We start from the raw sequence: 23,186 nt of genomic DNA on the forward strand, positions 1-23,186 counted from the left end.
AGCTTTCATAAATTGAAATCTAATAACCTGAATTAGATATGCAAATATTGCAGTGATATTCAAAGAATTCACAATAACCATGCATACATTTCCAATAATATTCACACCCATCAAACTATTCGAAGGATCACTAATTTCATACACAAACAATCCCTCTTGTAAAATGGAAAGTACACTTTCGAATAAAATAGCAATCATTCCCACAAATGGTGTAATCATTCTACTCTGCACTGGTTGCTGTTTTCTAAATATTCCTAGAAGAAACAACAATATAATTGAAACTAAACTGAAAATTACGTTAATTCCCATCTGAACATATTGAACTGACAAGACGAATGTTTGATCTATTGGAGCTTTAAACTTCATATTTGGTTTCGGTGGGTTTCCCTCGGAATATTCTGTAGAGGTCAAGTTTCTTCTTTCGTATTGGAGAAAAGTTGAGAATTTTGTTGTGTGTGAACATGAACATTGAGCTATTCCAGTAATGTTATCGTAATAATCGAGGGAGCAGCCGTGTCCAGACCATTTCATTGAAATTTCGTCCCAGAATAGGCATGAGATGGCAAATTGTTCAACTATGGTCGTTGTCGTGTTAACAATAGTTTCGGTTTCATTATTGGAAACTGTTTCATTAATTTGAGATTCGGATAAAACTACTCGAGGATCTAATGTTAAATTTCCTCTGGAAACATCGTTAATAACAAACTGTAGAGTTATTGGATTCATTAAATCAACTTTACAACTTCAGCATTTTGAAAATATTTCAATTCTTGAATGAAAGATGACATTTGATTTTGCATTGAAAAATTATCATTTCTGATGTTTCTTTCATATGTTATTAGTGATAGTCCAAGATTAGTTCCAAATCCACCATATTTTCCAGCAATTTCTCTCAAATCCAATTGAATGTTTCCTCCATTAGTTTCTAATAGAAATTTAGTAGAGTTTTGAGCTAAATTTTGCAAGCTTCTTGCGCCCCTAGTTAACACAAAGGAAGAAAAGGTAGTATTCAGTCCAGAGGTTGAAAATTTAGTATAGGGAAGATTAGTGACATCACTGTCAGTGCTCAAAACTTTAGGAATTTCTGATTTCAACATTAATTTCGTAAATGACAAGATTAAATTTTCAGTTTTCCGCATTTCATCATCAACTAACATCATTCCTTTTTGAGAAATAGTTATTGAGCTAGAAGATGAACCAAAAATATTTGCCAACAAACTACTTGCTGTCAATTTCGCATCTTGTGTCAAACTAGATTTCACATATCCGTACGAATCTATTTCTTTCTGATATAAATCCAAAGTATTATACAAAAAACTATTCACACTATTCGAAAGCTGATTCAAAACCTTCTTATCCTTCATTATTGAAGATTCGGATGAAATTGAATTCAAAACTTTCAATGAAGAATCAGCATTTGTAATATCAATATTGAGATTATTAATTAAATTCAATATTAGATTGGTGTTATTCGTATTCGATAGAGCTGACTGATCAAAAAGAAGGACGTGTTTCGAATAATCGCTTAGGTATTCCAATTCTTTTGAAAGAGGATTGACCTGAGCTGTGGCCACTCTCAAGGATTGTTCGAATCCTTCTGAATCTTTTACAAAGATTACAATATCAATGGGTGAGGTTGACCATGAATTTCTAGAAAGTGATTTGAATAGATAGGGAAGAGGAAGCTTTGAAACTGGTTCTGTTGAATATTCTGTTACTCTAATTAAGGAAGATGTTGATGGAATGCCATTGGTGGACTTGTCTTGATATTTGTTGTAAAATCCGAAAGCATACGAAAGTGGTCGAAGGTTTAAATTATTCACAATCCATTCAGGTGAAGAAACAAAGAATGAATCCACCACAGCCATTCCCTCTTTTGGACTCAATTCAATTCTATTAAAATAATCTTCTGGATAAATTGCAGGTTTTGTAATGATAATTGAAATTCTCGATTTTTCAAAGGATTGAAATGAATATCTTATTGAGAGAATTGTAACACTAATTTGAAATACAAACTCTGATCCGTCATCAAATGCATCCAAATTCATATTTGGGAATGGATTTGAAATATTCATTTGTAATATTGGGTTGAGTTGAATAGTGGAATCGTCTCTATATCTCTGAGCTAGTATTGGTCCACTATTTTCAAGTATTCGAATTGGGGTTTTGAAATCTGATGAATTGAATACAGTTATAGTTGATTGGTAGTTCAATTGACAAGTAGTGTTATCTAATGAGAATCCAACACAATCGTTCAATAGAAAGTCAACTCCTTCAGGATAATTAAACGAAACTCTGTTAATTAGAATGGAAATATCTAAATTCTTGGTAAATGCCATAGTGGAAGACAACTTGTAAGTTTGCACATTTGTAATTAGCACATCTTGAGGCTGAATTAGTTTCTTTGGTATGAACAATACAGTAGAAAGAGTATTCAAAAGAATATCTTGTGAATATCTCTCACTAAGCACTCCCCGAATCAAAAATTCATAATAATATTCTCTTTTTAGAGAAGAAACATCCAAACTAAACTCTTGACTCTCCACAATCCATGCATTTTCATAAGAATTGTACATGTAATCGGTACAATTAGAACACCAAACTCTATACGAAACTAAACCTGATTGAATACTGCTCCCAATCTTGAATGAAATCAACCCTTCACTCCCATTGACATTCGATCCATTCAATGCTATTTCTAAATTAGCTGCAACTCTTGAACTATCAACATATGAATCACATAAACTTCCATAAAAGGTTCCATTCTCAGTCTTTTTACATTCACAAGTATCGATATTGGAACAAACTCCATTTCCTGAACAAGCATTCGAATCTGTATTTGCAATTCCCCAACAAGAATATAATTCACAACTGTCTCCGTAATATCCATCCTGACAGGAACATTTCAATTCTTTGGTGCAGGTTCCTCTCTTCATACATTGAGGAATGATAGAGTTGGGTTGGCATTTGTAAGAGTTACACTGCTCTCCTGAATATCCAGTGAGGCATTCACAATGATCTGGACCTGTGCATTGTCCGAAACCAGAACAAACTAAACTATCGTTTGAGAATTTTCCATAACATTGAAAGAGATCACATTGAGTCCCAACTCTTCCACTCTCTTCAGCACATAGACAATTGTTAGGCGCTACACAAGATCCAAATCCTGAACAAACTTTTTCATTATTGTAAGGAATTTCATAACAATCAAAATTTTCACAAGTCGTTCCATAATAGCCCAATTGACAAGAACAATTTCCAGGTGAAATGCAACTTCCCCTTCCTGAGCATATGAGAGATTTACCTGTATCCAACAACAATACAGAAACTCCTCCACATTCATAATCATTACAAGTCACTCCAGAGAAACCCTCAAAACAAGAGCAGTTTCCTCCAACTTGACAATCTCCATTTCCAGAGCAAACTATTAGTGAGCTTGCCTTAATTCCATAACATTGACTTTCGTATTGACAGGCATCTCCATAGAAACCATTTTTACATGAGCATTGATTCAGTCCAGTACATTTTCCATTCCCATAACAAACATTTGAATCATTACTCGGCACCCCATAACAATTCATAAAACCACTGATGGTCATTAGATAACCATATGGTATGGTGGAACTGAGTGTTGGTCCACCACCAGCAAACAATAAGGAATTTCCCATATTAAGCACTGATATTCCATACGCAGAGTAAGGTGAGTTGAATGAAGTAACATTCTCCCAAATTGACATGTTATTAAGGTTAGCTCTAAGCATACTCCTTCCTAAAGATCCAGAAAAGATGTAGGCATAATTCGCAGAAATGAAAGAAGCACTTCCAAAAACTGAATTGGGTAGTGAAATGGGTGAAAGTTTCCAAACAGAATTTGATGATGCATTACTTGTCGTGAGAGAATCCAATTGATCAAATGAAGTGTAATAGATTGTCTTGTAATAGTTTAGTAAATCACTTCCTCCTCCAACAATGTAAATCATTCTTCCTACGCTAAAGACACTAGCTGCAAATATGGCATTTGGAAATGTCCCAACTCTTTGCCAAATTGTTGGGGAGCTCAAGTTGGCCATATACACAGCTTTAGAATATTCTGAATTGAATGAACCTCCTATTAGAAAGAGGTTCTTCTCTGTTCTAAAGAAAACTGGCATTGTGCAAGAATAGGGAAGCTCCTCATCCAATACTGAAAACGACTGCAAATCAGACAGTTTTGCTCGCATTATCTTTGATGTTCCACCTCCAAATATATAAGCATAATCAATTCCATTCAAGTTCAAAACTTGAAATGCATAGCCATAGGCCTTTTGAGGTAACTTTCCAATCACTGAGAATGGCCCCACAGTGTCAAGCGTAATTTGGGAGTAATTTGAATAACCTCCATTGATCAGCTGGCTTGTAATTTTGCTCGAAATTGAAACGTTTGATGATTGAATATTGTCAAGAGGATTGTTTCCATCAAAACCTCCGAATGAATAAAGTTTCATTGAGGATGAATCGAAGAAGAGAGTCGAATAGGAACCAGAAGCTTGGGGAAATACATTGAGTTGTGGGGAGAGGGTGAAGGGTTCTTCCTCGATTCCCATTAAAAAATTGTTGGATAGCTGAATGAGAGTTATAAAGATGAAGAGAAATAATCGAAGCATTTTAAATTGATGAAGATGTCTGTTGAAAGTCCAGTAAACTAGTATTTGTGAAGTGTACCACTATGTGGAGATAGACTTGTCAACGGAGGTCAGAAAACTAAAAAGGAGGTGGACCAAGAAGAGTCGGCAGTAGAAAACCCACCTCAGCATAATTTTCTGTAGCAAAAAGTTATACCCTGTGGGACTCGAACCCACAACCCCCGGCTCCGTAGGCCGATGCTCTTCCAATTGAGCCAAGGGTACTTACATTAATATAAAGCAAAATCCCATTATACACATTCAGCCTTAATGGGTTTTGTAAGGAGATTATTTTCTTAATGCAATCTAATTGGTTTTTAATTGATAAACGAAAGATGCGTTTATTCTTCTGTTTTGTGAACTTTACAAGAATGTAAGTGAACAACCAATCTGTCAGGTTCGAATTTTCTATTGCAATTTGGGCATTGAGCCATCGAAGCAATATAGATGGTTCTTGCTTCTGTGTTGTAACTCTTGTAAGATTCTGCTGTATCGTCGGAACCAGGAATTGGTAACACTGGTGGTTCGGGAACATCCTTCAGTAAATCTTCAGGAAGACCAGAGTGAGCCCAATATGACTTTCTCTTCTCTATACATTCTGGAATGTGGATTGGGAGTGATCTTGTTCCATATTCTTGACCACAACAGTAACAGAAGAGCATCTTCTTTGTCAAGTGTTTGTTCCAATTCTTTTGAATTGTTTTAGCTGCTTGTTGTTCCTCCCAAGTGTGCCCATCTTTATCCTTGCATGTGGTTAAATGCTTCGTTAGGCGATCACATTCAAAACCTCTGTCACAAATTGGACAATGGACCAAACTGTATTTAGAGAATAATTCTTGAGCTTCTTCATTATATGTGTCAACTTCTTGTTGAGTGCCATTTTCAGAATCAGGTATTGGAGCTGATGGAGGGCTTGGAAGAGATTTTGGAACCAATCCTTTTGGCAAGTTGGCCTTGTAATCGTTCAGTCTTTGTTCTGGACAATCGTTCAAGTGAATTGGTAGAGAGGTTGGTCCAAACTTTTGTCCACAAGTGTAACAAATTAACATTCTTGAAACTGTCTTCTTCTTGGCCGCATGTTCCTTATACTTCTTTTGAATGACAGAAGCAGCCTTATGTTCATCATCACCATATTCTACATTTTCAAAGTTTTCCTCCTCTTCTGGGTCCTTCAATTTAGGTGGTTCTGGGCTTTCATTTGGTATTACTGGTTTGTGTTCCTCTTCCTTTTGTTTGACTTTCTTCGGAGGAATGGCATGTTCCTTCTCCTCATGACCACCTTCCTGTCTCTCCTCCTTAGGATGTGGTTTTTCAACTTTGTGAGACCCAGTTGATTCATTATGTGTTGGTGGAGGAGGAGCATGGTCTTCTTCCTTTTGTTTCTTTGCTACTTGAATGCTTTTTTCAGTAGACTCCACTGGCTTTTGTTGTTCTTCAACGTTTTTGGCACTAGAAGCTCCACAACCCATCTTTTCCGATTTTTTTCTGCTAATGGTTTTGTGGCAGTGTTTGTTGTAGTTGTTTGGTATAACAGCTGTTTTTTTTAAACTTTTATAAAACATCAAAACGATTTTTCTTAAACCGTCGAATTGTAGTTAGTTTGGGAGGGAAAAAAAGTTCCTTAGTAAATTCAAAGGAGCATTGATAAACTTTGTTACAAAAAGTATTCTTTGAAAATTTACGAACATTAAATTAACCCACAGCTTTAATATTAATTTTAAATTGTTATAGACCAGAAGAATGTGTCATCAACACGCAATCAAACTGTAATCAAAATCAACATAAAAAAATGATGAAACAACAACTCGGAATATTTTTACTGGCCACTTGCCTGATGATCTTGTTATTATCCAGCCAAGTATTTTCATTATCGGAAAAAGTAAATAGACAACAATTAGAGAAGGAATTTGCAGCAGCATTTGAAAAGAATGAACGTCATATGAGAGAGAACAAAATTCACAAAATGGAAAAATCGGAAAGATTCATCTCAACTCCTACAAATCATTTTGTTATAAAAACAAAAACAGATTCAACAGAAGCCGATGATTTGATTAAGAGAATTGCTGAAGAATTTTCTCTTGTTCAAGTTCGTAAAATTCCAGGACCTAATTTCACAGCTCACATTTTAAGAAAGACTCTCCAATCATCAGATAACGAACGATCTGTCAGAGCTGCTCTTGACACCCAAGCTATGAGTAACATTGTAAAGAAATATTCAACACAAATTTTGGATTTCTACAATGAAAAGAAGAATAACTATTCTAAACGTTAATTTATATGTCACCTCCCAATATTCAATACTCGGTAATGTGAGCACCACTATTAAGGATGATTAACCTTGTTGAAATTGTATTCTATTTCAGATAATGCTGAGATAATGATCTGTATATACTCTCCAAATAAACCATAAATTATCAATTTAGAAATTTGAAATTCTCTTCTTTCTCTTGAAATAGACAAATGTACCAATAATCCACAAACATAAACTGTACCAAGTGGCCATATAAGCAACGTGAGTAGCAGGTGTAATGTAGAATTTCATGTAATCATCAGGAATTGCGAGCATTGGATACTTGGTTGGTTGAGCCTCTGAAGCTTTGAGAGAGTGTTCACTTGTTTCCTTTTCATCATAGACAAAGTTTGGAATGTGATGGAATTGATCCAAGAGAAGTGGAATATATGACATTTCATAATATTTGGCAATTGAGAATAGATCCATGGCAATGAATTTGTTTGTTTTTCCATCATAGCTCTCAGAGATACCAGCTCCAAGATATTCTCCAGGTCTGATAATTGCTGTGATTTTCTCAGTATTAGTTGGATCAGTCATCTTCTTTTCAAAGTCTTGCGGTTCCGGATTTCCATGATGGTAGACAGTCTTTGGAACCCAACCTCTATTCACCATTACAACTTCACTGTTAAATTATTAGCTCAATTATTCCTTAATTAAAACCTACCCATCCTTCAAAACAAATGGTGTCAAAATAAAGTATCCCATCTCTCCCATTGTAGTTGGAAGATCCAATCTCTTGGTGAGAGGACTCTTTCTCAAACCCACCACAATTTCCTTACTATAATCAAAATAACCTTCCAATGTTACAATTCTATGTACATATTCATCCTTTGCAGGATTAATTGGATCATAATTTTCCTCTGTTTTTTCATGCAATGATGGTGAAGATTCTGGTTCCTCCACAGGAGATGTCTTTAACATTTCAGAGCCATTGTATGGAATTGGGTCTTGAGCAAGAGTGACTTCTCTCAATATAATTTGATCCTTCTTCCACAAGTATCTTCTTGTTTGCCAAATTCCCAAACAAAATGTAGTAATTGCAGGAATGCCAAAGAAGAGGAATTGAGTAAAACTGATGAATGGTTCCTTCTTTTCACCTCCATTATTATTAGAGTATTCATCCTTGTTTGATTCCCTTCTCTTGTCCTCTTCTTCTTTTCTTTCCTTTCTTCTCTCCTCTGCTCTGTCCACTAATCTAATGGTAGCATAGTCAGCTGATTTGAATCCAATATTGAAAAGTCCGATATTGTTTGTCCTCTTATTGTTCAGAAGTACGGATGGTACTCTAGTGAGGCTCCTTCTCATCATTGTTTTGAATTTTTTGATGATTTAATAATTATTTAAAATTCAATTATTTTCTACTTTTAGACCTAAAAATTGATTGCACTTGCACAATAACAACATGTTGCGTAATATTCTTCAATCTACTTCTTCTGCTTGTTTAAAGAAGAGCAAATTTATTTCCTCATCATCTTCATTGATTTTTACTCACAACAACAATAATAGACAATTCCACAGCAATCACACCAGTAGAGTTGAACATCCAAAAATCAAGCCAATCGATTCAGTGGGTTTTTACAACTTTTCCAGAGATTTTGCAATTGCTAGTGCCAAGGCTTCCCGATTAATTGATTTAATCTTTGCTGTTAGGAATGAAAAGAATGATATCAAGAAGGAAGAAGGTTTGAAAGCCTACTCACAAATGATGCTCGGCCTCTACATGTTCAATATGCTCACCATGAAGGAGGAGAACATTCCAGCATTGAGTAAAGCCATCTCCCTCTTTGAACAACTTCAAACCATACCAAGTGGCTCTGAGGAAAACTTTAAATTGAGAGAAGAGATGGGCATTGAATTTGCCAAATCCTTCTCCTCCAATGATCCAACACTCGAGAGTTTAAAGAAGGTTTCTGTGGATGAACGTGGTAATATCGTGAGACAGGGTTCCTTCTTGATTGCCTATCCATTCCTGAGGAGTTTATTACTCGAGAGGGATTTCATTGGTGAGGCAGAGAAGAGTGAAGGTAGAGTGAGTTTGGAAGATTTTGTTATTAATTTGCCATCTGCTGGAGCTGGAGAGAATACTTTGAATGAAGCAATTAGTCAATCGGCAAAGAAGATTGAAAGAATTTCACAATACTTTGTACCAGAATTATTCGAAAAGGCAAAGGTTGCCAGTTCTTCACACAATCACTTGTTGGATCCATCGATGAGAGATGCCATCTATCATTACAATTATTCACTTCTTACTGTATTATATCAGAGACAAATTCTCTATCAAATGGCAAGATTGAAGAAGAAGGATTTGGCATCAATGAGCAAGGAAGATATTCAACAATTAGTTGAGAAGGCTTCTTCAGCAGAATTTGCCATGTCCATTGCTGGAAATCCTAACGATAAGCTTGTTATGGCTGCTATTACAGATTTGCATATTCACGCTGTATAAAGTTTGTTTGTTCAAGGATATTGTGATGAAGAAGATTGATGTTGCATGGTATTATCCAAGTTTTGAATTTTTATTTAGGATGTCAATAATCAATAATATTTCATCACAACAATAAAATGTCATCACAAGAGTTGTTGGAGATTGACAATCATAGTACGGAACATTCAAATGTTAACACTTCCATCACTTCTCATCATCACGAATATCTTCACTATGGAGATTTCATTTCACTCTTCACTGAATCGAGTGGTGGAAGTATTGGATTTCTCAGTGTGGATGGAATTAATATTAATTGTAATAATATTCAAGGGTTTGTTTCTCTTTCAAAACTTAATAATTTTAATAATTTAATTAAATTGATAATCAATACATTAATCATTGGTTGCCAACATTAACGTTATTTAAACAAAATTAAAAAATGTTCGGAAAACAATTATTGGATCGCGATTGATATCTTATGTTTATTAATAATAATAATTGAATGATGAATTGATAATGATAATAGGAATGTAAAACAAATTCGTTGTGGTCTTTCAGAGGCTGTGTCCTTGACTGGACATGAATCAAATCAACAACAAGCCTCTCACAATCAACAACAAACAACTACTTCCGACTCAAAGACAAAGCAAATTCCTCCCACCTATATGATCTCTAACTTTCAACAATGTGTTTTTCAAGTTTGTTATCCGAAGAGTTATTCTGCCTTGAAAAAGTACAAACAACATTTGGATGAATTGGAAATCAAGGCTAGTGGTAATAGTGCAAAGAAGAGTCAAGACAATTCTGACAATGATTCGAAGAAGGTTATTCATCATGAGAGCAATGAAGTTGCTCAATTAAAGGAACGAATGGAACGTGAGATTCAACAAAATGAATTGGAAGCTCTGAGAAATTATGGAAAACCTGTTACATATGGCTCATCAATTCAATTACTTCATGTACAAACTCAAAGCTTTTTGACTGTTGCGAGAGAGTCTGCAGAAATGCAGAAGGATTGTCTCAGATTATCATTGGATGATGTTGGATCGAAGTATTCACATTTTTCTCTACTTCCATATTTCAATTATCGTAGAGATGGAGAAATTGTGAAACTTTCTGACAAGATTAGAATTTGGAATAGAAAATCTGCACAATATGTACAATTTTCATACTATAGATATAGTAATGCTGTAGAATCAGGCTTGAAGAATGCTCAAAGTATTGGTTCAAACGTTAATGAGATGGATAAATCATCTTACACACAATTAGCTAAAGAAGCTGTAAAGAATAATGCCAACCTTAAAAAATTCACATACGACAATAGAAGAGAAGTTAACATGTCAGCATCGAGTGCATTCTCACATTGGAATTTGAGAGTATTTTCACCTTGTAAAGATTCCCCTACAGAAAGTAACAAATTCCTCAAAGCAGGTGATATAATAAGAATTTATCACAAAGAATTTGATGGTTTTTTAACTGTCAATGAAAAGACTGGAAGAGTCAAGCTGAAAAAGTCATTTATCAATCCTCTTATTGGAAGCTCAGCAAATGGAGAGGCATCTTTTTCAAATTCAGGTTTAAGTTCAATGAAGGGATCAGGTATGAAGTCATTCTCATCCAAATCAAGTCTGGTCTCTGGTCAATACTCTAGTTCGTTCAATCTGGCAGATTCCTTCTCATTGAGCAGTAAGAGTAGCCTGTCACTGGTTGACTCTTCTGAGAATACTCTTTCTGGTGTTATACAGGATGACTTTGATGTAACTTGTCATACATTGTGGCAAGTAGAAATGTTGGACTCAACCAAAGGAGGAGAGTTGAGGAAGAATTTCGTTTATAGGTTGAGACATGTCAGTACAGGAAACTATCTCATAGCAAGAATGGCCACTGATGATGAAGAGAAAAAAGAAAGAGATGCAGAAGATGCTGAAATTTCTGAATTCTCTCACAGTTCTTTCTACATTTCATCTGAATCAAGCTCTAGTTCTATTCAATTGCATAATACAACAAGCCCACTTTCTAAAACACCAATCAAAACCAAGAAGGAGAATAATCTTAGCTTGTTCGTAGAACCACAAGATAATTGTACAAACCCTCTCAATATGTTGTTTAACTTGCAAGATTCCATGCTTTCTACAGATCACTCTGAGTTTTTCTTGAATGGGCAATTCAGACTCAGACATTATCTAACTAATACTTGGTTGCATTCAGTTAATTCGCAGAAAGCTTTTTCTAAATCATCTGAAAGAGCCTCTCTCAAATCTCATTACTCACCAGTATGTACCACTCAAGGCATGAGAGAGGAGGATGTATTGACTTGTGTGTTGGTTTCCAGACCAGAAAGTGAAGACTTGTTCACAGTGCAAAGTTACATCCCAATTCTCAAATACTTTACTCAAAAACTTAATGATGGATCTGTAAATAGGAGTGACATCAAGTTGTACATTGACGTAATTTCTAGTTGTATAAGATTTTGTACTAGCAGTTCTGAAATGGATCCCCTCCTGAGAAGTGGTATTCCAATCAAAAAAAACCAAAAATTAATGAGAGAAAAGGGTGTCATTACTATTGTTATGGATATTTTGATGGCACTTATTTCTAAGAATTATGTAAAATTGGAAGAGTTATCAACAATTCAAGAAAGGAGTGACAAGATTGACTTTTTTGATGTAATTCAGTATTCATACAGATTCATTAGACAAGTTGTACTTACAAACGAATCAAATGGTTTATTTATGGCACAGTACATTAACTTTATTCAGACCAACATTGAACATAGTATTAGTGCATCTGAGGCTCTTTTGCAAATTTTATCCAACAATTTTTCCTTGTTGAATAAGATTACAGAGGACCAAATTGACTTTTTCATCAAATTATTATTCACAAACCCTACTAGTTCTAGTTCATTGAAGCAACATACAGAAAGATATGGAGGTTCTCTTAAGAAAGCTGTCTACTTATCCTTCTTGACCAGTCTAATCATATGTGAAGGAAAAACTGTCGTGAAAAACCAAAAGTATATTAGTAACCTGCTCTTCTCAACATTCAAGGAGCAAATGTTGAAGGTATTTGTAATACCAAGAATTAGAAAATCAGATGATAAGGTGATTATCGATGTGAATCGTGTAGAGTATGAATTGGTCAATTTTTCAAAGTCTGCCACCAATATCGATCATATTACTTATTCAAAAAATAATTTTGAACTAATGGTCTTCTTCCAAGAGCAAATCAAACTCTTTGCTGCCATGTGTACCGGAAGTAATGAAGCTACCGAAATGACAAGAGCAGCCATTATTCAGCTATTTACTTTTGAAATTGTGTACAAGTGTGTTGCAGAGTCGGCACTTACTCCAGCCTTGAGAACTTCTTTTGTCCATCTGCTTATGCACTGTTTCGTAGACACTGAAAAGAACGAAAAGAGAACATTTATTGAATTGACTCGTAAACTTGAATCCCTATCTGGAAAGAGTGTTCACGAATATACATCCCGTGAGCTTGGTGAGGTCAAGCAATTTCTAGAAGTTTTCTTCAGAGAGAATACCTCATTAGATATTGGATACGAGAAGAGAGATGTCAATAATTTTATTCTTTCCCTTGCTCAGTTGTGTGCAGGAATGATTGAATTTGGTATTTTCAATTTGAAAGACTTTGAAGAGACAGATCTCCTTGTTTCATTATTTAACATTCTCAGATCAGACAACGACACCAAAAATGGCTTACCATTACGTGATGAAGAAAGGTTCAAGCAATCAGAAGAAAACGTAACTGTAACTCAAATCAAGATTGAAATTGCCAAGATATTTCACATGTTGCTAGACTTGCTGTTAGATAAGAGAATTACGAAATTCCTTCAATTCTTTTGGATGAAATACAAAATTGATGATATCAAGATTGTAATAGAGGAAGAATCTGACTCATTGCTTGGTGTGACCTCCAATGACAAACAACAAGCACAATTGCTAAATTTACGTAAAAAGGAATTGGATAGAATATTCCAAGAAATGGACACAAAGGAAAATCAGGTTTTGAAAGATATTTTCGAGAATACTACCCTTCCTTTCAAGATTATGTCAGAGTTTTCACTTAAAATTATCAACTTGACCTCCTATGAGAATCAAGAACTATCCACAATATGTCTTCGTTTATTGATCAGAAGATACAGAGCAGCTGACGAGCTTGCAGAAGCTCTACCAAAAGTTGAATTGATTGTCTCAAGAGAAATGGCTCGTTCCTATGACCATTTGAGAAAACAGACTGCCGACTTGAGAAGTATTTTTGGTTATGGTAGAAGTAATTTCCTAGGTGCTCGTCACATCAGTGAATACGAAGTTAAAAAAGCTATGAAAGCCCTTGGAGAAGTTATTAGTGATATCAAAACTAATGGAAAGAGAAGTCAAAGAATTATTCGTAATCTCAATTTATTTGAACTCGTTTTGTCTGTTTTGAGGAAGGAGTGGATGGTTCCAACTGATATTCAAGAAAATTGCCTGACCATTTTAACAGAGTTTGTTAGAGGTAATCCAGACAATCAGAAACTTCTCTTCCCTTACATTGAATTTTTCATGAGACTGATCACAGAGAACAAGAAGCTTAGCAAGTATATTGTTCTATTGATGTGTGAAATTGTTAAGAATAATAGAACATTGTGCAGTATTTTGGAAGAAAAATTAATAGAGCAATACTTTGATTTGATTGCTGAACAGAGAAGTGCCTTCATGTTGCTTTTCTTAAGAACCATTTTGGCAACTCATAATAATACACCAATCAAAAGAAACCAATCCCTCATTACCAAATATATGGTTGAGAGAAAGAAAGATGTTTGTGTTCTATTCAAAGACGAAGAAGGTATGAGAGAACGTAACAATAGAATTACCAAGGAAGAACACAAAACAGAACCAGATGGTATTCTCAATTATCACATTGCACTATTGCACTTGATGGCTACTGCTGCTGATGGCAAGAATAGAGAAAGTGAGTTGCGTTTACAAACATTGTTTTCTTTTGAAGAGTTGTTGGAACAAGTTGTTTCTCCTTTCACATTGGCCATGATTAGAAATCCTCTCATCAAGATTATCAATGAAGTCTATATCAATGTGGAAAAGGCAACTGATGACCACCAGGAAAAGAAAACCGCCAATGTACATCATCCTTTGATGTATAAAATGTTTTCAAAGATGATTAGAGAGTTGGAATTTGTGGAGATGCTTCAAACTCTAGATGTGAATGCAATTGTAGGGTCAGAAGGAGCTACCAACTCACCTTCTCCCTCTGGTACTGGTGCTTCTCTATCTGCTAGCAGTGCTACTAAATTATCGAATGCTAGTGTCAGACCTTCAATGAACCTTACCAATCAAGCACTGATTAGACAGAGTAGAGCTATAACCAATAGAAATTCATCCATTGCACCTAAAATGCAAGTAACTGAAGAGGATTTGGAAAAATTCCATGTTGACAATTACTATATATTCGAAGTTATGATTCCAGTTGTTCAGAATTATTTCCACTTGCATTTCCCTCCTCCTAATCTGTTAAAGGAACAACTCGATGTTGCAGAAGATTTATTGCTGAAACTCATTGATTTACACAAATTCACGGCAAATACTGACCAAAGAGAACAAATTTACAAGTGTATTACTGCCATGTGGAAGAAGAGTATGTCTTCAGAGTCACAATTAGCCATTACCAAGTTCGTAACAAACAAGAACACAAAGGCAAAGATGACAAGATCCAGATTTGAAGTATCTTCTACAGTAGAAACTGATGAGTACATTCACAAGAGCTATACAAAGTATTTGCAAAAAAGAATTATTAACAAGGTGGAAGAATTTTCGCACTTTAATAGGATTGGTGCTCTCTTTGAAAAGTATAACGGATTTGTGAAGGTACTTGTTAGAGCCCTCAGAAAGATTAATACACCTCTATTGAATTACAGTCCATCCCTTCTTGAAGTGGGACTTTTGAGTATGGAAATTCTCAAAGATATTGTCAGATCTCAGAATAAGAGAGCTAAAGAGGTGAAACAAAAGGGAGAGAACGATGTTCCAGAAATTGAAAATTTGAACTATGTGGAAAATAAGCTTCCAGTAATGATCATTGAATTGATGACATCATTTAATCCTGCTATTGTTAGATCTGCCATAGATCTTGGTATCTTGATTTTGAACCGTGGTGATAAGGCAATACAGGATGAGTTTTATAGAATATTGACAGAAACTGACTCGTCCTACTTCTTTGAATCATTGAGAGATAGAATCCGTCTTGGTAAGACAGAAATCAAGGAGAGAAAGAATTACCTCAAGAAGAAAAGGGATAAAGACTATGCCTTGTTCAAACAACGTCAAAGACAAGAAGTTGCCAAGGTTCGTGCTAAGGATGAAAATGATTCCTCCCGACCAATGGAAGAGGAAGAAGAAAGAGATTTACAAGAGGACTTTGTTGAAATGGGACATATTGAATTACTTTTCGAGTTTTTGAGACTTTTATGTGAAGGACACAATGTTGAAATGCAAACACTTCTCTTAAATCAACCAGTTAATACTCTGAACGTGAATGTTGTTACAGAAACAATTGAATATATGATTGCTCTAGAGAAAAAGATTGATTTTGATAACGTTCAAATTGCTATTCAAGGTTTCAAGACCTTGACAGAATTCATTCAAGGCCCAGCTCTTGTCATCCAACAAGCTATTGGTACTTCTCCGAGATTCTACGCCAGACTGGTCAATGAAATCATGTCTAAAACATATGAAGATGGAAACTTGCTAAAACAACAAGAACTTGGATTGAAGAGGGAAGTTTTACTTACTCTCAATGCTCTTCTAGAAGGAATGAACAATAGTGTATTTGATTTTATGAGACATTCCCTGAACTTTGATGAATTGGAGCATTTCCTTTTGTTCTCTGCCAGATTTTTGCATTCTCTAGAAACCAAACATGAGAACTCTGATGCAAAGGACGAATACAATGAAATCAAGCAAAGGTTGAGAAGAGATTTTGATCATCACTTCCTTCATGAAGCCACACGTGACAAGGCTAATCCAGTTATTGCAGAAGATTACATTGCAGTCTATATGCCAATGATCAAGAATTTATTGAAAGAGACTGGTAATTTTGCCTTTTTCTTGCTTAACATTTTCAGAGATGGTGAAAGAGAAAATTTGAGAAATATTTCAAGAAGTGCCTTTATTTCTGTAGAGGAAGAAAACAAACTTTTAAGGATTACCAACATGTTGGATAATCATTCTCAATTAGTTTCAGTATTTTCCGAATCGACAGCAAGTATTGAAGTGTTGCGTGATAACAAGATTGAGAAGATTTACTTTTCCAAACCAACCATATGCAACAATTTGATGGACAAGGCAAGAAGTAATTATGTAAACTCTCTGGATGTCATGGCACCTGAAGAGAAAGTTCGTACTCTTTACAACCATACCTTCAGTATTTTCCAAGTTGAAATGGAGCATTATGAATTGATGAAGAAAAAGTCCACCATCAAGGATAAATTAGAAGATCTAGTTGGTATAGCCAACAAACACACAGAAGAAGTGACAGAGTTTGTGCCTACAATGGCTCAACTGAGAAATAAGTACAAGAGGAAAAAGAAACTCTCCATTGGAACTAGTTCTAAAAACAGGGACCAAACAGCAAGTTGGGAATTTATTGCTCACTGGTGGGACAGAATTCGTTTATTATCTTTTATATTTTGTGTGGTTCTTAACATTTTCGTTTTAGGATTTTTGAAGAGACTCTACTCAGCAAACACAGTAGATGACATTCCAGTACCTGGAGATTTGGATTTTGATATTACGTTGGCATCAAAATATCCTACAACAAGAAATTTGGCTGGTGATATTATTATAACTATTCTGGGAGCCATTCAATTGATAACAACAGCATCATTGGCCATTATTTACGCAAAAGTTTTTATTACTCTTGAAGTGAAGAAGAGATTCAAACTCAAAAAGAGAGAGAAATGGGAAAATATTCCAAGAAATAGAGAATTCTATTGGAAATTTATCTTTTACGCACTTCAAGATTTACAAATGTGGTTCTTTGTACTGTACTTTGTTCTCAGTGTATTAGGATTATTGATATCTCCAATAGTTTACAGTATTCAATTGTTCGAAATTGTTTTCAGATTTAAGAGTTTGAATGACGTGTTGAGGGCTGTCATTTCCAATGGAAAAAAGCTCTTTTTTGCAGGCATGTTACTTGGAATAACCATGTTCTTGTTTGGATTGCTATTCTTCTCATGGTTCTCTAATGATTTCACACTTGAATCTAATGGAACAAAAACATGTGAAAGTGTGTTGGAATGTTTTGTGACAATGTTTGACTATGGTTTCAGAAGTGAGTCATCATGGGAAAATATGTATCCACACAATCCAACTGTTGGAAGGGCCATCCTAGACTTGGCATTTAACATGATTGTAATCGTGTACCTTTCTAACGTTGTGTTCGGTACAATTCTAGATTCTTTCCAAGAATTGAGAGCAGCAAGAGAGGAACGTAAGAATGAAATTAGAGAAAAGTGCTTTATATGCGCTCTGGAAAAGAGTAAATTTGATACAAAAGCCAATGAAGGAATTACCTTTGAAAAGCACATTAAGGAAGAGCATTACTTGTGGAATTATGTCTACTTTTTAATTTACTTGTACGAGAAACCTGAAACTGAATATACAGGTGTTGAAAGTTATATTTTCGAAAAGTGTGAGGAGAATGATGATGTAACAAGCTTCTTCCCAATATTTAGGTCTAAAACAATTGAGGAAAGCGAACAAACAAAGGTTTCATTAGGAGGATCGGATTAACTCAAAGGCATTGTTTCCTTTTTCCATCTAAACTTAGTAAAATAATCTCACATTGATGCTTGACACATTCCACAAAGTTGGAATTTACTTTTTTTGACTCAAAGGAAACCTTTAGCACATTGTATTGAATATTTAAAACAATTACACAAACAAAGCTAGCGGTTATTAATTCTCCCTATTGTGAATGCAAATATTGAGTGTGAAAAACAGCTGTGCATGCTGACCATTGTCACACTCTCAAATAAAGGAGGCACTCCAAAGTGAGACGGCATCACATAAATATACTTGACCTCTTCATAATACTACATGAATTTGTGCCAAGATGTCTTCCATCAGATCTAATGCTGAAGAACGCTCAGTACAAATCCTCCAAATATTTACAACAAATATTGTAAGGGAATGCCTTGCCTTTGAAAAAAACGAATCCACTTACTGTCTGTGAGGAATCTTCTTTTCAAACACTCACTGCATTTCTAGTGTTGGACAAACAGTAAAAAAAGTGCACCATTATTGAGTGTTTGCTTCTAGTCAATTGTGACGCTCGCTTGTCCAAAAGAACAAGGTAAAAAACAGATAAACCACTCCAACACTTAATTTCTTTCCTCTATCTTTATACTAGAAAGAATTGTTATCTAATTCTCAACAATTTATTTTTCCTCCCCTTTTGGAATAGACTTGTCCAAATTGACCGATCACATCGCCCAAAGCTCCTTCATTGGTAAATTCACACAAGTATTATTCGAAAAACAAAAGGCAAACAGTTCATCATTAGCAGCGCTCCAACATCATTTCATCCAACACAACACATTTCTTCAACTGTTTTGCATCTTATATATATATACCACAACATCCCTATCCGAAATCTTTAATCCATCTAAAAAACTAATCCAACACAAACACATATATTTAACTGTTTTGAAGGGAAATTGGTTAATTTCACAACATGTTATTTTGCAGTTCGAGATTTTCTGTAGGAAGCAACAGTTCATCTTCATCAAATTCTTCATCATCATCGGGGAATTCTAATAACAATCAACAACAACAACATTCTGGTGGAGGAAATTCAAAAAGTGATGAAGAGTTTGATCCTGCACTGAATGGTGGACCTATCAGAATGATTAGGAGAAATCAACAGTTGATGATGGCAAATGCTCAAATTTCCCAAAATAGTAATATCAGAAATAATGATTCGAATAGTAGTAGTAATGGAGGGGATGACAGTTGTGTTGGGAAGATATCATTGAGTAGTGATGCTAGTATTGAAAATATGATGATTAATGGTGGATATTTATTGAGGAGTTTGACAAGAGACATTTGGTATTTAATTTTCTCATTCATGTCAACACAGTGGTTCTTTTTGAATGGAAGATTAGTTTGTAAGGAATGGTATAAGTTGATAAGGAAAAGAGGGGTTTATTCTCCAAAATTGGTTTATTACATTTCGAGAAGAGATGTAAAGAAGGAATTGAAAAGATGTGAACAATTTGTTAATTTGTGTCGAGAAGGGTATTTCAAACAAGTTGTTCAATTGACTATACATTCAGATTGTTTACTTGAGAATGGAGGTTTATTAAGGTTGTTATTTGGAGTTTCGAATAATAATTCGAAAGAACGAATAATGAAAGGTTGCTGCACCAAACACATGAACGATGAAGAAGAAAGCAACAACCAAAACATCAATACTAATGCCCTCACCTCACCTAGAACCTTACACAGTCCACGTGAAAACGATTCCACCACTAACGAAACTCTATTCGGCCTAAATCGAATTTGTAAAAATTGTGAAAAAATTCTTTACAAACAAATTTCATGGGTCAACCTACTAAAAACCAACATTCCAACCTTTAATTACTTCCCCAAATTAACTTCCCTGAATCTGAGCTATGAGTTTCCAATAACCAAGTCAATTATAACGAGTCCTTTCATTTCCTCTCTAACTGAACTTAATCTTGGAAGTGGACATGTTGTCACAGATGATGACATTAAGGAAATTGTAAACACTCCTCGATTATCTAAGCTGAAGAGTCTAAGTTTGTATCATAATCAAATAACTGAGCATGGAGCTTTTGAAATTTCGAATAGTTTTAACATGTCTAATTTAACAAGTTTAGAATTGGGATTGAATAGAATTGGAATGAATGGTTTCTTACATTTGGTGAATAGTTCAATTTTGAAGAATTTAACTCATCTCGATGTGAATAGAAATGAGGTGAATTTCAATTCAATTCAGGAAATTAATGTGAAAGAATCGAATTTGAAAACATTGATATTGTTAAAGAATGAATTGGGTGTGAACGGATCCATTTCCTTTTTAAATCATGGCAACTTTCCTCAATTAACTCATCTGAACCTTTCGAATACGAATATTGGTCTAGAGGGAATTCAGAATATTTGCAAATGTTCATATTTAATTAATTTAACAATTCTTGAAGCTGGAAATAATGATATAGGAGATGAGGGAATTAAGGCAATCTGTACGAGTCCTTATCTTGTCAATCTCAAGCAATTAGATCTGATTAATAATAGAATTGGTCCTAAAGGTGCCTATTCGATAGCTACCTGTCTTTCGAATTTAACACATCTTGATCTCAGTAATTTCGGTAATGAAAATCTCAATCAAATTGGAAATGAAGGAGCATTCTCAATTGCTAACAGTCCAAATATGGTCAACCTTACAAAGTTATGCTTGAGAAGGAATAACATTGGTGAGGAAGCTTCCAAAGCTGTGGAAAATAGTGAATTTTTGAAAAATCTTGTCAATCTCGATATGAGATACAATGAAATGGATATGAAACGAAATAGAAATGTTCCACCAAGTTACAGAAGGCCATACGATGATTCCACATGTATCATTTCTTAACAGTTGTTTATCACTTTTTAAAGTAAATTAAATACTTTAACAATAGACTCTGTGGAAAAATAAAGCCAAGATTAAGAAATTGAATATAGCCGTTCTGTAGTACTCTCGTACCTCTCCAATTTATTCATGTTTTTTCCATGTTTGATCATTGTATGTCTTAATGAATACTTTACCCATTCCGAATCTTCATTTCCTTAATCCAGTGATTAGCCCCATTACAGTGCATAAGAAATATAAAAACCATGGAATTTTCAATGTGATGGAAGTTCAAATTGGTAAACTTTTCGCATTCCAACAGAACAACGTTGGAGCAGGCCAAACAAGATTTGTTTAGATCCTTCACACACCTCTAGTAGTGGTAGAGTATGGAAGCACACAAACTTGATTGGTGAACATTTAAACATATAAAAAAACCGTTCAACAACAAGAACGCAAAATCGGTTGTGTTCATCATTTTTCTAGTGATTCGACTGCAACAACAGCTACAACCTTAATAGCGTATTTTAAAGCTATTTAAAAAGAATGAGTGAAGCTCACACAGACAGTGCGGAGTCATCAACAACCACCAGTTTTTCATTTGCCACTCAAGTAAAAGAGAGGTTTGGAGAATGGATTGTTGTATTGAGGAATTCCAAAGCGATTGATAGTAACAAGTGGAGGATTTTTCACACCCTCACCGAATTGTATATATTATATTGTGCTCTATTCATTCCAACGATGAGAAATTACGGTTATGGAGAGTATGGACAGATCATGTTTAGTATCGTGGATTTTCCAATGCATTTTTTCTTACATTGGATTCAATATGAAGAAAGTTTCATAGTGAGTGGATTATTTGTGGGATTTTTAGTGTTGGCCTATGGTTTGCTGTTTGTTACCACATGGGCCTTCTCGAAAGGGAAACCTTTTAGGAAAAATCTTAGATCTCCCCTCATTATCATCATGTACCTTTGTAGAATGTTATTTCCTCTCTTTATTCATCAAGTGATTGGATACATGGATTGTAGTTTGACTCACACTGTGCCCTACACGAGTAAGAACACTCTGAATCGATATTCAACGATAGCATGTTCAGAATCTCCGAATAGTATTCTTATTGGCCTGTCAGTGACCTTTCTCTTCTTCCTTCTGATATTTGTTATTGTATCAGAGATGATTTGCTCCGATATGCATCCAATGAGTAGACACATCTTTACACACGATAACTATTGGACCATGGTACTGCTGAGAGTGTGCTCATTCATGAGCGTTCTCATCATGTTCTTAATCCCTATAGAATATCCCTATATATCATCAATTGTGAATATGGCTCTATCACTAATTGCTCTCATCATTCTCTTCAAGACACTTCCCTTCTACCGATCTATAAGCAGCTCTATTGTATTCGGTGTTTATTGTGGAGCACTTACAAGTTCATGTGGAACCTTAATAACCTTCTTCATCACCTCGCTCGCCTTAAACACTCCCAACACTTCATCTCCTCTCTTTAAGGAAGTTAGCGCGGGTCTTTCAGGGTTTATCGTTATTTTAGCAGTTTTGGGATTTTTGGGAGGTTTATCTTTTTTGGAATTATATCAGCGACAATTAAGAAAGACCATATTAAGGGAGGTGTTAAAGATGCGTTCTGTTTATAGACAAATACTACCTGAGGAGAGTAATACAGTACTCTCACCTAATGCAGCTGCCACAGGTAGAGAGAATAATTTTCTTACTGTTCATCGTACTCCTGTGAAGAGATTGTCAATTGATATACAATCGAGTTATACGACAGCTGATTCGGCTTATCAGCAATTTATGTTAAATGCTAGAGCTAGTGTGAAACAGTATAAGAAGGGATTGTTGTTATTATTGAGATCTGATTTGGTGGAAACTTCTAATACAACGAAAGATTTGAATGGAGAAACAGTTCAAATTCATGAAATTACAATGAGATTATGTAAGAATATTTTACAGAGAGGATTTGGAGATCGTCAAGTCATGGAAACTGTGGCAATGTTGTTCGCTTACAGACACATTTGCACTTCATCAAGTTTAACTGTAGCCGTCGAATTGTTACTCAAAAGTCAAAAATATTCAAACCTTCTTACTCACAATTTCTCATCGATCAAAATTACTGAAATTCAAAGCTTGGAAGAAGCTC

General features: G+C 35.0%; 8 protein-coding genes and 1 non-coding gene across 9 annotated transcripts in view; 5 read left to right on the forward strand and 4 right to left on the reverse strand.

Moving 5' to 3' along the window:
• Positions 1-725: 725 nt before the first annotated feature.
• On the reverse strand, positions 726-4,643 carry NAEGRDRAFT_80440 (uncharacterized protein; the record flags this gene model as incomplete). Its single annotated transcript, XM_002675077.1, has 1 exon — positions 726-4,643. One exon carries the CDS (start codon positions 4,641-4,643, stop codon positions 726-728), a length of 3,918 nt encoding a protein of 1,305 aa, XP_002675123.1.
• Positions 4,644-4,813: 170 nt separating this feature from the next.
• Positions 4,814-4,886, reverse strand: NAEGRDRAFT_t429. Its single transcript has one exon. It is a non-coding gene; the product is annotated as a tRNA-Arg (tRNA).
• A 116-nt stretch (positions 4,887-5,002) lies between these two features.
• NAEGRDRAFT_50528 (uncharacterized protein) lies at positions 5,003-6,130 on the reverse strand (the record flags this gene model as incomplete). The annotated part of the gene is made up of 1 exon (XM_002675078.1): positions 5,003-6,130. The coding sequence occupies one exon, from the start codon at positions 6,128-6,130 to the stop codon at positions 5,003-5,005; it is 1,128 nt and encodes a 375-aa protein (XP_002675124.1).
• A 320-nt stretch (positions 6,131-6,450) lies between these two features.
• NAEGRDRAFT_69768 (uncharacterized protein) lies at positions 6,451-6,933 on the forward strand (the record flags this gene model as incomplete). Its single annotated transcript, XM_002675004.1, has 1 exon — positions 6,451-6,933. One exon carries the CDS (start codon positions 6,451-6,453, stop codon positions 6,931-6,933), a length of 483 nt encoding a protein of 160 aa, XP_002675050.1.
• NAEGRDRAFT_80441 (uncharacterized protein) lies at positions 6,917-8,264 on the reverse strand. The gene is made up of 2 exons (XM_002675079.1): positions 7,619-8,264; positions 6,917-7,576 (listed from the first exon to the last, which is right to left on the reverse strand). The coding sequence occupies exons 1-2, from the start codon at positions 8,260-8,262 to the stop codon at positions 7,081-7,083; spliced, it is 1,140 nt and encodes a 379-aa protein (XP_002675125.1). The 5' UTR covers positions 8,263-8,264; the 3' UTR covers positions 6,917-7,080.
• A 71-nt stretch (positions 8,265-8,335) lies between these two features.
• Positions 8,336-9,417, forward strand: NAEGRDRAFT_80442 (uncharacterized protein). The gene has a single exon (XM_002675005.1). It carries the CDS (start codon positions 8,357-8,359, stop codon positions 9,398-9,400), a length of 1,044 nt encoding a protein of 347 aa, XP_002675051.1. The 5' UTR covers positions 8,336-8,356; the 3' UTR covers positions 9,401-9,417.
• Positions 9,418-10,044: 627 nt separating this feature from the next.
• On the forward strand, positions 10,045-18,186 carry NAEGRDRAFT_50531 (uncharacterized protein; the record flags this gene model as incomplete). Its single annotated transcript, XM_002675006.1, has 1 exon — positions 10,045-18,186. The coding sequence occupies one exon, from the start codon at positions 10,045-10,047 to the stop codon at positions 18,184-18,186; it is 8,142 nt and encodes a 2,713-aa protein (XP_002675052.1).
• Positions 18,187-19,079: 893 nt separating this feature from the next.
• On the forward strand, positions 19,080-21,046 carry NAEGRDRAFT_80443 (uncharacterized protein; the record flags this gene model as incomplete). Its single annotated transcript, XM_002675007.1, has 1 exon — positions 19,080-21,046. The coding sequence occupies exon 1, from the start codon at positions 19,130-19,132 to the stop codon at positions 21,044-21,046; it is 1,917 nt and encodes a 638-aa protein (XP_002675053.1). The 5' UTR covers positions 19,080-19,129.
• Positions 21,047-22,663: 1,617 nt separating this feature from the next.
• NAEGRDRAFT_69773 (uncharacterized protein) overlaps positions 22,664-23,186 on the forward strand; it is a gene marked incomplete at both ends in the record, with an annotated part of 4,225 nt that continues 3,702 nt past the window's right edge. The window contains one exon of the mRNA XM_002675008.1: positions 22,664-23,097. Coding sequence (XP_002675054.1) covers positions 22,664-23,097 — 434 coding nt within the window. The remainder of the gene's footprint in view (positions 23,098-23,186) is intronic.

The sequence above is a fragment of the Naegleria gruberi genome (genome assembly GCF_000004985.1).
Source record: "Naegleria gruberi genomic scaffold NAEGRscaffold_36, whole genome shotgun sequence".
Classification (NCBI taxonomy): domain Eukaryota; phylum Heterolobosea; class Eutetramitea; order Acrasida; family Naegleriidae; genus Naegleria; species Naegleria gruberi.

Coding starts and splice junctions, on each gene's coding strand:
- NAEGRDRAFT_80441 (XM_002675079.1), bottom strand. CDS start 8,262: ATGATGAGAAGGAGCCTCACTAGAGTACCATCCGTACTTCTGAACAAT. Junction 7,577..7,618: donor CCATTTGTTTTGAAGGATGG/GTAGGTTTTAAT, acceptor ATAATTTAACAG/TGAAGTTGTAATGGTGAATA.
- NAEGRDRAFT_80442 (XM_002675005.1), top strand. CDS start 8,357: ATGTTGCGTAATATTCTTCAATCTACTTCTTCTGCTTGTTTAAAGAAG.